Genomic DNA, 13,673 nt, shown 5'->3' on the forward strand with positions numbered 1-13,673 from the left:
AGTGAACAAGAGTGACCTTCCATTATTGTCCCATGCTTGATATCACTAACATTCAATGCTAGTGATAGAGTATTGGTTAACAAAAAATGATGTGGTAGAATGTTGGTGTTGCATTGCTTCTCAATTTAATTGGTCGTCAAAGGGAAGAGGAGGGAGGGATTTTAAAATGGGGTAAAACAAGTAGTTCACATGTGAAAAAGGTTAATAACCAAGAAGATTTGAAGAATACGTCTGTCTTAGAAAAGTTTTTTTTTTCTTTTTTGAGTTATTTGTACAATTTGTTTAGAAAAATATGGTTTCTAAAAAGAGGTCAATTACACATAAAAATTGAAAAGTTTTGAGTTAGTGAGGCAATTTTCCAGTTTTTTTGGCCATTATGTGTGTTTTTTTAATAATTTTATTATTATTGTTCTTTTTTTTAAACTATTTTCAAGATTTGTAATATGGTTTTGGGCTTCTCACCTCCACCGAGGGGCCGTGATTACTTGTGAATCGTTGTTCGGTGTTATCCGTCGCCATTCCTGAAACGGATCTCCAAGATCAGCCGGCAAAGCTCGTCAAATTTTGCAGGTCGATAGCAATCCTCTTTCCCACTTCCGATAATAAGTTAGGTCTCGAATACGATTAATCTCCAATTCGTGAAAATTGAACTGAAATTCTAACGGACGTAAAAGTTATTTCCTTTTTGCAATACCTGATCCTTGAGTTTTCAGGCAAGGAATCATAAAATTGTATATTTCTTTTCTATTTTGAGCCGAGTGTAGAGCCTTGGGATGATTTTAATTATCTACGTTTCGTTCTCACCCGTGTAATCTCTCATCCTCTTGAAGATTTAATGATGTTACGGTTGATATATTTTCCCGGTTCGGAGTGGTTTTGTGGATTCTTTAATGTTTGAAGTTCTTCCTTAGTTATGTATATTGCATCAAACTGCCTGTATTCGTGGTTCAGGATAATATCAGGTAAACACAGATGGTGAGAGTTGCTTCTGATGGAGGAACTGGGCGTCGTTTACCGCAGTGGATGTTGGGAGTCCGTGCTGACAACCAAGTACAGAGAACTAATGATGCAGAAAACAACAAGAAGGGTCTAGAGGAAGAACTTGACTCTCAAGCATCCCTAGCCAAGGAAGCAAATTCGGTTAGGTGTCATCCAAAATCAGTGTTGCACCAACAGAAAGAAGCTTTGATGGATGATTCATGCATCCTGCAATGTGAATCTAAGAGAAGGAAGGGAAGAAAACTAAAACCAAGTCAAATTGATGCGGCTAAGGATGGTCATGACGCTGAGGCAGTCCCAGCTAAGAAATCAAATAGAGTTAGGAGGAAGCCTTTGAGCTCTGCCTTGGAAAAAAGAAAAGGACCTAGAAACTTGGATATCAATTTGGATATCCAAGTTCGACCTCCGGATGATGATGATGATATTGGACTGACAGTGGAAGATCTAATGGTCATTGCAAAAGAGGTTGTTTACCCTCTACTACATAAGAAAAGCTACATTTTATTTTCTTACGATTGTAGGAAGTAGTAATCAATTTATGTTATTCCTAACATTATTGGTATGCTTTAGAGATTGACAGATAGTTGAATGCTACGAAGCACAGACAAGGATACAAATATAGAATATGGACACGATAGAAGATACGTCAATGTACCAATTTTGAAGAAGATAGGATACAGATGCATTGATGATACCTTTTCTTTTTGAATTTTAGATTCTAGGATATGTAAATTTAACATGAAGATACTAAATGTATCCACTAAAAATCATAAAATGTCAAGTTAATGACAATAGTACAAAATACAATACAAACGTCAAAATATGATACAAAAAGCAACATCAGAGATATTAAAATATAATAGTTGATAGATTACCTTAGAAAAGGTTGATAGATTACTTTGGTGGCGTATTGGAGTTGGATAGATCAAAGAAGAAGATTAGAGGGAGAAGTACAAAGATAAATGAAGAACTTTGTTGAATTGTTGAAGATATTCAAGTGGGTTGTTTTTTGCCAGGCTTTATGTGGACTTAATCATGATTAGATGACTCTAGCGTTTATTTTATTTATTTATTTATTATTATTATTATGAAAAGGTTGATAGATTACCTTGGTGGCGCATTGGAGTTGGATAGATCAAAGAAGAAGATTAGAGGGAGAAGTACAAAGATAAATGAAGAACATTGTTGAATTGTTGAAGATATTTGAGTGGGTTATTTTTTGCCAGACTTTATGTGGACTTAATCATGATTAGATGACTCTAGGGTTTATTTTATTTATTTATTTATTTATTATTATTATTATTATTATTATTATTATTATTATTATTATTATTAAGTTTTGACTAGGGGCAACGGGCTTTTAAAATAAACTGATTAATTTTGGATTGGGAAAGATTAGATGAGCTTTTATTTATTTTAGAAAGGTCTAAAGTGTCCCTTCACGTACCCAGAAGGGGACATATGCATTTTATATTAGAGAAAGAAAAAAAAAACAGATGTGCTAAAATCGTGTATTAGATACATACCTAGGAGAATTGGTATCTTGTATCTGATACCAATTCTCTACATCACATGAAGTCTTTGTGCTTCAAAGGTTGAATGTTTGGTGGGTTTGCTTATTTTAACTATTTATGCTTTTAATTTATCTACTATTCAGTTTTAGGAACATAATTATTTTCATTTGCATGCAGTATGTTGAAGCTGACAAGGATAGGGATGATAGGCACAAAATATATGCAGAACGTGAATCTAGTAGAATAAATCAAAGAACAAGCTACACCATGAATCAAGCTGAAGGATCTTTTATTACTAATAAGGATAGCAAGCAGAGTGCACTGGATTTTAAAACCTCAATTCCTCATGAGTCAACTGCAATTTCAGGTGGTGAAAAGGTTGATAGAAGTGTCAGGACAATGGGAGATCCTGCGAAGGACATGCTGGATTTGTTTTTGGGTCCTTTGCTTAAGAAGTCTGTAGAGATTGAGCAATCCAAATTTCTTACAACAGATGTACAATTTTCTTGTGACTTAAAGAGTCAAAATCAAAGGCATAATGATAATGTTGGAGAAGTAGTCTCAGTAATGAAGAAGAAGAGCAGCCTGAGAGATAAGGTTGCAATATTCCTTGGCTAAATAAAACAGACAAATGTACTACAGTGATGTTTGAAGAGAGAGTAGATATCCCAAGATGTTTTTTGATCCTTGATAATGGGCTGACAAGCATGATGGATCTGAGGTACTTTCACTCTTTTGCTTTTAGTTATTTTGAGTGCAACACTTTCAAGAGTTGTTTACTGCTTACACATATCACAAAGATTTGGACCCGATGGCCTTGACAAGCATTTAAAGTGTTCAAATTTGCCATATGCATTTTGGGAAAGGAAAAAACACCTAAACATTTTCATCAATATTATAAAGAAAAATTGTTGGGAAGTCTCTCGGCCAAAAATCAAATTGTTCGAGCTTACACATAACACAAAGATAAATTAAGATCTTGTTCTTGTTAGGAAGTATCCTACTAAATTGATCTCAGAGCCATTCATCTTGAAACATCAATTTTAGTAATGGATCTTGATCATGGAATTAATGTATTCTTAGAGACACAGAGAGAAATGAGAGAAATAAGACAAAGGATAAGGGATTCTTAACAAAGATGGGTGGAAAGAGAAGAGAGAAGATTAGTAGTCATCAAAGCAAAGAAAGAAAACTTGATACGGAAGTTATTTGGTCGAGTTTGAAGAGTGGCGGGAATACGATGATCATACCCGAGTATCCCTCTGAAAAAGTTCAGGAGATCTAACTAGCAAGGCAAGAGGGATGAAAAGAAAGAAGAGTCGGCAAAGATGGAGTAAAAAACACAATACAAAGGGGATGGTCAGGACAAAATGTTGAATGTTAGTGAGATGAGAAAGGGAAGGAGTAAAATGCCAATGTAGATGAGACAGAGGAAGAATAATCGGGTGGTAAAATGTTAAGACTCCTTAACCTAAGACTCAGAAAGATCTCAACAAAGACTAAAAACAGAAGCAACACAATGCTTAATATATATAATGCAATAATAACACAAGTTCTACAAGCCAAATTATAGCTAATGAAGAACACTAATGGAAAACAAGGACAGACAAATAAAGAAATAACCAGCTCCTTCGAGATGGCTGGAATCCTCTCTCTGAAAGCTTACAGCAGTTTTTTACCAAAATGAAGCCTAAAGCATCAATCCCAAAACATTCTTTACTTATACCATCAACCTAGTGGGGTCCTTAGGTACTTCCATCATCTCCAATGGCTTCTCCCATAGCCATTTCACGTGCATTTCCTTTCTCTCCTTTTATATGTATGAACAATTGGAGGTTTAACAATACCGGTCGGCTCGTTGCACCTTGTTCTCAAGGTGGAAAGAAGGGAATTGCTGATTCATGAGATATACCGACCCCCAAGTGGCCTCACTGTTCAGTAGTTTCTTCCATTTCACCAACCATTCGTTGCCTGCGATTTCTCTGTTCCATCTCACTCCTAACACAGTTTCTGGTCTCAATTGTAACTTAAATTCTTCTGTTAAAGCTGGAGGAAGGTGCTGGACTTGCTGAGTTTGGCCCAACTTCATTTTGAGTTGAGAGATATGGAAGACATTGTGGGTCAGTGCTTTAGGTGGTAGTTCTAAATGGTAGGCCACTTCTATTTTTTCAATAATATGGCGAGGACCATAGAACTTCGGTGACAACTTTTCACATCTTTTTCTGGTGACAACTTTTCACATCTATTTCAGATACACTTCGTCGACCACTTGGAAGTTCAATTCCCTCCGATGTAAGTTAGTCTGTTTTTTCATCCAGTTCTGAGCTACCACCAACTTCTCTTTCTAGGCATTAATGTTCATATCCCTGCCCATTAATAATTGTTCTGCACTATTGTTTGTTGTTTTTGGGTCTCCATAGGCAATCAAAGGAGGTGGGGGTCTACCTTAAACCGCTTAAAATGGAGATGATGCAAGGTAGTATTGTACCATAATTCTGCTCATGGTATACATTTTTTCCATTTCGCCAGTTGCTCATTGCAAAAACACCTCAAGTATGTCTCCGAACAACGATTCACCCTCTCTGTTTGGCCATCAGTTTGCTGATGCTTTGCAGTGCTTCTTTTTAAAACAGTTCCTATTGCCGAAAACAATTCCTTCTAGAAACTACTTAGGAAGATCTTGTCATGATCGGTGATGATCAATTTTGGGATCCCGTGTTTGCTTACCACCCAGTCATTAAACACATCAGCAACTTGCTTGGCTGTGCAAGGATGTTTGAGAACAATAAAATGGCCAAATTTACTCGGTCAGTCCAGCACCACGATGATAGAGTCATATCCTCCCGATTTTGGCAATCCCTCAATGAAATCCATGGTCCAATCTTTCAGTATAACTCAGGTAATGGTAAGGGCTAAAGGAGTTTGACCAGTGACAATGATTCAGATTAATTCTGTTGACATATTTCACATTGTTCGACGTATTTCTTCACATCTTTTTTCATCCCTACACAATGAAGCTCCCCCTGGTCAATCTTTTGTAAGTCCTTAGAAACCCAGAGTGGCCTCCTAGCACCGAATTGTGATACGTATATAATAAAGATGGTATTAGCTATGAAGTACACGATAATACTAATCTTCCCTTGTACATCAGTCGGTTATTACTCCATTTTAACTTCGGCTTTCCCTCTAGATTCTCCTTCAACACATCTATATTATTATGCAATTCTTCATCTTCTTCCATCTATTTTAAAGCTGTTCAAATCCACTTTGCCAGGTGCCGATAAAACCAGCAGCTCCGCCGGGTGATTAAGTCGAGAAAGAGCATCTACTACCTTGTTTCGGAGACTTGGTTGATATAAAATTTCAAAATCATATCCAAGCAGCTTCTCCAACCATTTTTGGAACTGAGGTTGAACCTCCCTTTGTTCAATGAGGAACTTTAAAGCTTTTTGGTTTGAATTGACCCTCAATTTCCTTCCTAACAGGTAGTGTCTCCACTTTTGGACCACCAACAGCACATCTATTAATTTCATCTCATAGATGGACTTGGTCTGTATTCAAGGTAAAAGTTCCTTTGAAATAAGCAGCTGGTTTCGAATTCTGCTACAAGACTGCTCCCCGACCATAATCCGATGCATCAGTTTCAATGACAAATGACAGAGAAATTTGGAAGAGCTAAGACTGGTATTGACACCATTACACGTTTCAAGGCTTCAAAAGCTACAGTAGCTTCCTCATTCCAACAAAAAAGTTCTTCTATAGGACTTTCGTAAGAGGAGCTGCAATCTTTTCATATTGTTTCACAAAACGTAGATAATATCCAGTTAAGCCTATGAATCCCCTTGAGTTCTGAGATGTCCTTGGATTGAGGCCTGTTCACCATGGCTTTCACCTTCTCCCTATCAGCTTCGACCCCTTTACTTGAATTCCAATGTCCCAAGTATTGTATTCTCGAGTGACCAAACACTCAATTCTTTCTATTGGCGAATAACTCGTTATCTTTCATAATAGTAAACATCGCTCCCAAGTGCATCTTATGTGTAGTAGCATTCGGGCTATACACTAGAATATCGTCGAAGAATACCAACTTGATTCATGAGAGATTGAAAGGTGGCGGGGGCATTTGTCAGACCAAACGGCATGACTAGATATTCACGTGCGAAATTATAGAAAACCTCCTTTAAGATCGAACAATTCCATTAAATTGAGTATGATTGTACGTGTGATAGCATCTACTATACTAGGAATATCTATGAACCCGATTATTGATATTGCTCAGTATACCCTTTTTTAATTTAGCTTCTAGAATCTATTTTTTAGTTCAATATCCCTCTTACTAACTGGAATCAAAGAATTAGTAGATCTGTTTGGCCCAAAATGGGAATGGAATGGGATAGGGTTATGAACTTATAATCATGGAATTTGACAAATGCTAAGAGAGAATTATTCTTTTTCAATTAAATCAATTAAATTATTATTTGTAAATAGTGGTTTCTCACCTATTATGTCAAATTCACATTAAAAAAAAGTTATTGCTCTACTTGTGAATATGAACTTTTCTCGTAAAATCTCATCTACTAAAAAATTTGTATTCCAAGACAGAACAAAAAGGACAATGTACAGGATGGGTAGAAGAAGTTGTGATACTTGGCTCGATCCCGGATCTAAAAGGATGCTATGGGATATAATATATTAATCAACCACACCAATCTTAAGGATCCATAGGCTTACTTGTGGATCCAATACAACAATAAAAATGTTTAAAGTATTGAAATGTTCTACTTTGTATATCTAGTTAAAAGATATACAATAATATCTTTACATTGTATTCAACCCAATCCTTTTATTAATGACCCTCATGTGTATGAAATGCGGTATTTTCGATATCCCCATCTCCCATTCTAATTGGGTGATACCCTGAACGAAGGTATAATTTTGAGAAGATGGCTGCACCATGTAGCTCATTGAGTAGTTCTTCTATCACCGGAATAGGGAACTTATCAGCTATGGTTACTTAATTTAGTTTGCGATAGTCATGCAAAAACGCCATCCACCATCTTTCTTCTTCACTAGTTATATCAGATTCATATGGACTCTGGCAGGGTTGAGTTACTCTTGCCTCTGGCCCTCTAGCATCTTCATGACTAGTTTCTCCATCTCCCCTTTTTGTACATGCGCATGGTATATGGTCTCACATTGATTGGTTTTTCCCCTTCGACTAATAGAATTTTGTTATCTATATCTCTTCTTGGCAGTAACTTTTTCGATGTTGCGAATATGTCAACATACAATTTTAACAATGGCTAAACCATCGGAAGCCCTTCTTCATCACCCCTTTCAATGATTACCATTTCCTTGCCCCCTCCTTCCTCCATCTCCAGGTTTTGAAATTCAATCCAAAAACCTTGATTCTCCTCCTCCTAGTTGAACATTATGCTATGATTAATGCCAGATCTCCCTCGATAATGATCAATTTCTTCCCCGTCATGAACGATATCGTTTTTGTTGGCCAATGTACTCCCATAAAATCAGTGGAGCATAACCATGGCATCCCAAAATTACACCCATCTTCCCTAGATTGGTAGCTAAGTAATTGGCCTGATTACTCAGCTCTGGCAATCTCACCTCAACCCTCTGCACTTTCTACCCCCTTCTATTTCCATGCCATCCTCTATCGTGACTCCGGATCTAGTCCCTTTGGTCACTCTCAACCTCAATTCCTCTATTAATTTCTGATGTATGAAATTATGAGATGCTCCACTATCGATCAAAACAATCACACCTTTATCATTGATTTCATCCTTCAGCTTGATGGTCCCTTTTTCTGGAAACCCCTTGATGGTGTGAACTCCTTAGTGATCTCCATTATTTTCAATTCCACCATTTTAGCTTCAACTTCTTCGGTCTCTTTAACATCCTCAAATTCTTCTTCTTTGTTTAATATGGACAGCATCAACTCCCAATTTTCCCTTCCCTTTTAACGATAATCATTAGAGTATTTCTCGTTGCACTTGAAGCATAAACGCTTGTCGAGGTGTTCTCAAAATTCATTGTTCAACGATCTCTTCACCAACAGCTTTCTTACACGTTTTGTCCTTTTTTTCTGGGATTAGATTAGTGGACTTACTGTGTTGGGCTTATCAAGAGTTTAAGGTGACTAAGTTTGTTTAAGGATTAGTATAAATTAGAGTCTTCAGCCAAATTATTTGTCATGGTTATTCTACGAATTTAAAGAGAAAAGTCTTAAGTGTTGAAGTGCCAAAGTGTCTACGCAAGAAGAAGAAGAAGAAAAGCCTTCGAAGTTTAAGTATCTAAGTAGTGTGAGTGTTTTCTTCAAAGTATTAAAATAATTTCAAGTCATCTTTATTAAAGTGTTTACTGGTTGAGTGATGATTTCAATACAAATGTTTCTAAAGAAATTTTTAAGTAAAGTCTATCCTATGTTTAAAGCATGGTTATTATGTTTTAAAGTATGTTTTGTGTTTCAGTGATTATGAAATGGTGTCTAAACCATTAGTCTATTTCCTATAAATGAGTTGGTTGTTAAGTGCACGTAAGGAGTAAAGACAGTCATGTAGAAAAGGACTACAAGGTGGAGTGAAGCTGGCCAATGTAGAAAAAGACTGCATTGTGTTTAGTGGCCTAAGCAACAAGAATGAATTAGGATATTTGCGAGATGGTGAGTTCTTGCATAGAGAATGATTCAGGATTCTTGGCGAAAGGAATGACTTGACTAATGTGTGATATGTGAAATGTATATTGATGTGATATGCGAAATGATATGTTTACATAAGAGATGAATTTATGTGATTTGAAATGTTTGGCGAAATGATGTTTTAAAAAGGCATTTTGCGAAAAAGATTTCATAAAACCTCACCGAGTCTTTTAGGTTTATGTCTTAAAGTTTTACTTCCAGGTGATCGGGCGTTAAGGACAAGTAAGGAAGGATGAAAGACTTGCTAGGTATTTAGATTTTAAGTTTAAGTTTTGAGTATGTATTGTTGGCTAAGTGTTGTAAAGTGTTGTAATCACGTGACTTAAGTTAATAAAAGGAATGTTTACTTCTTATTCTTTGTGTTAAGTTGTTTTTATCGCCTAAGGCATATTTTCTAAGTTAAGTTTAAGAGGCTAGGCGATTAAGCAAAGCTTAAGGACATTAAAATTGAGTGTATTTGGCATTTAACGCTTCAGAGATACTCAAGTGATGCCGCGTTTCGCATGACATTTTAGGTCTCGTGCAGGACGGGGTGTGACAGGGTTGTCCATGAGATTAATGGAGGTGTGTGTAAGTTGGCCCGGACACTTACGGTTATCAAAGAAAAAAGAAACATTTCAGACACATGTTGGGCACGTGTTAGCACAATAGGTACACATTAGGTGTGCAAATTGAATATGAACCCAACTTTTGTTAGGTATATGTCAAACACTTGGTAAACATAATAAACAGACAAAATAGTATCACGAGGTAAACAACTAAAATTAATCAATTTTAAAATTGAAATGCATCAAATATATTTTTTAAGCATACTTAAGCCTATTGACTTCATATTTCTTGTTGGTACAAAGATGAAAGACACGTGGATTTTATAGCGCAAGTTCTTGTCATGGTCTTTTTCTTGATATTTAGAGGATAAAAAGGTGCAATATGTCTGCTTTAGCCAAAACTATAGAATGCCACGACCGATGGACATAGCTATTGATTGAGGGTCTTGTCTTTAGTCTCAGTTGAATGTTTTGATAGTCACAGTTGCCAAACACTTAGTTAAAAATAATAGGATCAAATTAGTAGTGTAAGGAAAACTTAAAATCAATTTTAAAAGTGAAATGCATTGAATATTCTTTTTAAGCATACATAAGCTTGTTGACTTTATATTTCTTGTTTTCTTTATTTATATATATATATAGTGTGTGTGTGTGTATATATAATAGTGGTAGCTATGTTTTTAAGCTTATGGAACATGTTCTTGACATGGTTGGAATTCTTTCTGGGAATTTTACGCTGTGAAATTAGATATATATCCTGTATCAGTAGCTATTTGAGTCAAGGTTAAACCAGGAACAGTTTTGTGCGCATGAGATTTCTTCAAAGACTTTTTTCCTTTATGTAACATTGAGTTGTTGTCGATGCAACTACAATTTCATTCTATATGTGCTTCAGTTGAATTGGTATTTGCTATAGTATTGGTCTTCCGTATAGTACTTTTATTTGTTATTGCTGTGATTTAAAGCCGAAAATTTGAAAGACCTATTTTGTAGCCAGTTTTTTCCACATCATCTCTGACTTGTTTTCTGTACTCAGCAAAAGTGAAGAGTCTATAAGGTGAAGGCTGTCTGCAACTCCCAATTTGAGAGTGATAAGAAGGGCAGAGGAAGTATGCGATTGAATATCTTTCCCTCGTCAGGTTAGCGACGACCCTATGCTTTGCACTCTTGTACGTATCATTGCTCCAGGCCTGCAGCTTAACTTATTAGTCCATGATCTTTTGTAGTGAGTTTCTACTTTCTCTACCTTACTAGTTCTCAACTTACATATTAATCCATTGTACTTGTAATATTTGATAATCAAAACTAGTTTGAGAAATACTAACATCAAATAAGATGATGTATTAGTTTTCTTCCAAAAGTGCAAATAAACATTTCTCTTGAAAAGGCAAAATACTTTTTGAAAGGAATCCCAAAACTCATCCTAAAAGCCAAGGAATTTTCCTGTTTGAGTTTGAGGATGATTTCCTTGTGAGATGAGGAACGCAGTGGGGTTGTGAAGGTTGTTTTTGTTTGAAATTTGTAGGATATTCGAATCCTATCTTAGAAGCTCTTTTTACTGTGTTTTATGTGGTACTAGTTTTTTACCATTTTGAACATAACTCAACTGGTTTAGACATATATATTTTCAACCTAAGAGATCAAAAATTCAATCCCATACATTTGTAGGATCTCTGAGTTAAGGTCTAGAAAAAAAAAATACTTTTACCCATTTTTAGACACACCCTAGGTTTGTTTATTATATTGCAAATGTTTTCAATGATGTAGTTATGTGAGACTAGAATATCTTGTGGTCTGAATCCAAAATGTAGACTCACTCAGCTTTGAAGAAAAAATCATGAAGTTAATCATGCCCTATCATATTCTTCAACATTTCTTTCTGCATTCCAAGATTTAGATATTTCAACCAGAAATAAAATAAAGATGAAAACAATGAGAAAATAACTAAAGTTAGTTTATTTCTAATAATAGGTTGTTAGTTTATGTTGTAATAATAGGTTAGTTTATGTTGTAATAATAGGTTGGTTTAGATTAAGGTTCTGTTTCAGTGGATACAACCCAGGTGGACTAACCAAGGGAATCCTTTGAAGGTTAACGGGGAGAGATATCACACACATTTGGGTCAAGAACTTCCATAAGGAGGCAAAAATATATAAAATGAAAGTCAACCAAATTGTATAATTCTAAAACGTTATGAATGACTCATATTTTTGCTCTTATAATATTTTGGTTCTGATACTTTTATTTGTTATGATGTGTTGCATGTATAGAGATTGATTTGTTGAGTAAGCATTTTTCACCCAAATATTCTGTGGAGAAAAACAGCATTAAACATGGAATGGAATATTGCAAATGAATGAAGTAAGAAAACCAATAGTCAAAAACTAAAAGGTGGTTTAATAATTTGAGCATTGATTGCAATAGCTTTAATATTAGACACCAAATTATTGGACTAAATCGTTATCAGAAGTATTAAGAAGAAAATGTTATCTAGCCAATTTATATACCGACTTCAAAATGTTGAAAGTCCAACTTTTTATGTATATTCAGAGAGATGGAGATATAGATAGAAAGAAGTTCAAAGTTCTTTTTTTTTTTTTTTAAGAAATATTTTACTATAATTTGTCCCCTACCAATGTATTTTTATGGTATAATTATAGAAGTTGACGACCAACCTCACTAAATCAACTCTTATTTAATTGGAAAACCCATTTGGTGGTACCATTATACTAAAAAGAATATATATTAGGTTCTTTGTCTCAACACTATTAATGATTTTGTTGACCATATGTTTTATTTAAAAAAAATTATAACAATGGAGACAAAATAAAACTTTTGAAACGTAAAAAATGGAGTTGAAAATTGGTATATACTTTGATGGAGAAAGACATGTCCTTTTCAAATACCAGACAAATTAAATGAAAAAACAAAAGATAATAATAAATTATGAGACTGAACTTTTGCATATTTGTGCCGACAGTTTAATTAAGTTGAATCATAACATTTTTCTATAGGTTGGGATGTTCATTTTATTTTTATTTTTTGGACTCCTCTTGATTGGATAAAGTTTTACAAATTTAGAAGAGTACGGACAATTTTATAATTTCATACTAACTAATGGGATTCAAAGCATTATACATCTACTTAAAATACCTAAAATTTCACCTTCTCAATGATAATATCGAGAGCATTTTCAAATCCATGGATTAAATTGAAACGAAAAATATTGAAGGATTAGATATGTAATATTTTAAAATTTCTATTTGAAATTCATTTTTATGTATTTAATTTAGCCATTCGCTTTTTTTTTTAAAAAAAATTGATCTTTTGAAAATAATTTTTAAATATATTTTGAACATTTTTTATATAAAAAAATTTAAACAAAAGTGAGTTCTTTTAAAAATATCTTCAAGACAATCTAGATCACTAGACTCAAATTAGAAAGTCACTTTCCTCTTATCAAGTTAGGTTAAGTCAGATGGCTATTTTTTATTTATTTAAATGCATAATAAGATTTCGTTTATTAAATGATTTAAGTACTATTTCTATCTTCTCATTGATTTATTCATTATTTTACATTCATTATTTTTAAGAGGTTGAGATGTTCATTCTTTCTAAAAAAAAGAAAAAATAAATTGAGATCTTTTGAGAGCTTTCCTCAAAGGTCTTTGAGTTCATGCATTTATATATTGGTAATAACGACTATCATAATAAACAGTTCCACTATCTTAGATTAGACAATTGAAATGAAGAAATTCTTAGCTGTTAATAAATTGAAATGTTTGAATTATATTCGCCCGACACGTATCTAATAGACATATTGTGTTGGTCAATAGAGTATGTCTTTTTTAAAGGTCAAGTTATAAATTTAGTTCATATAACAATGTCTTTAGGATT

The 13,673-nt window shown here is 34.4% G+C and overlaps 2 protein-coding genes across 20 annotated transcripts in view; one reads left to right on the forward strand and one right to left on the reverse strand.

Annotated features, from left to right (window-relative positions):
* The first annotated feature begins 297 nt into the window (after positions 1-297).
* Positions 298-11,169, forward strand: LOC103495060 (uncharacterized). 18 transcript variants are annotated; one of them, XR_007824277.1, is made up of 10 exons: positions 369-570; positions 952-1,464; positions 2,691-3,234; positions 4,560-4,662; positions 4,765-4,805; positions 4,934-4,989; positions 5,788-5,922; positions 5,999-6,075; positions 9,430-9,476; positions 10,813-11,169. XR_007824277.1 is itself a non-coding variant. In XM_051090855.1 (3 exons), exons 2-3 carry the CDS (start codon positions 973-975, stop codon positions 3,129-3,131), a joined length of 933 nt encoding a protein of 310 aa, XP_050946812.1. In that variant the 5' UTR covers positions 369-570; positions 952-972; the 3' UTR covers positions 3,132-3,237. The 18 variants fall into 18 exon arrangements, 1 of the variants encoding a protein (XP_050946812.1); XR_007824276.1 differs by having other exon boundaries at positions 5,788-6,075; XR_007824273.1 differs by lacking the exons at positions 9,430-9,476; positions 10,813-11,169 and adding an exon at positions 5,147-5,412 and having other exon boundaries at positions 5,999-6,832.
* LOC103495059 (gibberellin 2-beta-dioxygenase 6-like) overlaps positions 10,566-13,673 on the reverse strand; it is a 56,054-nt gene continuing 52,946 nt past the window's right edge. For both annotated transcript variants that reach the window (XM_051090852.1, XM_051090854.1), the window contains one exon: positions 10,566-10,966. In XM_051090852.1, coding sequence (XP_050946809.1) covers positions 10,736-10,966 — 231 coding nt within the window. In that variant the 3' untranslated portion in view covers positions 10,566-10,735. The remainder of the gene's footprint in view (positions 10,967-13,673) is intronic.

This window comes from Cucumis melo, chromosome 10 (genome assembly GCF_025177605.1).
Source record: "Cucumis melo cultivar AY chromosome 10, USDA_Cmelo_AY_1.0, whole genome shotgun sequence".
In the NCBI taxonomy this organism is placed as follows: domain Eukaryota; kingdom Viridiplantae; phylum Streptophyta; class Magnoliopsida; order Cucurbitales; family Cucurbitaceae; genus Cucumis; species Cucumis melo.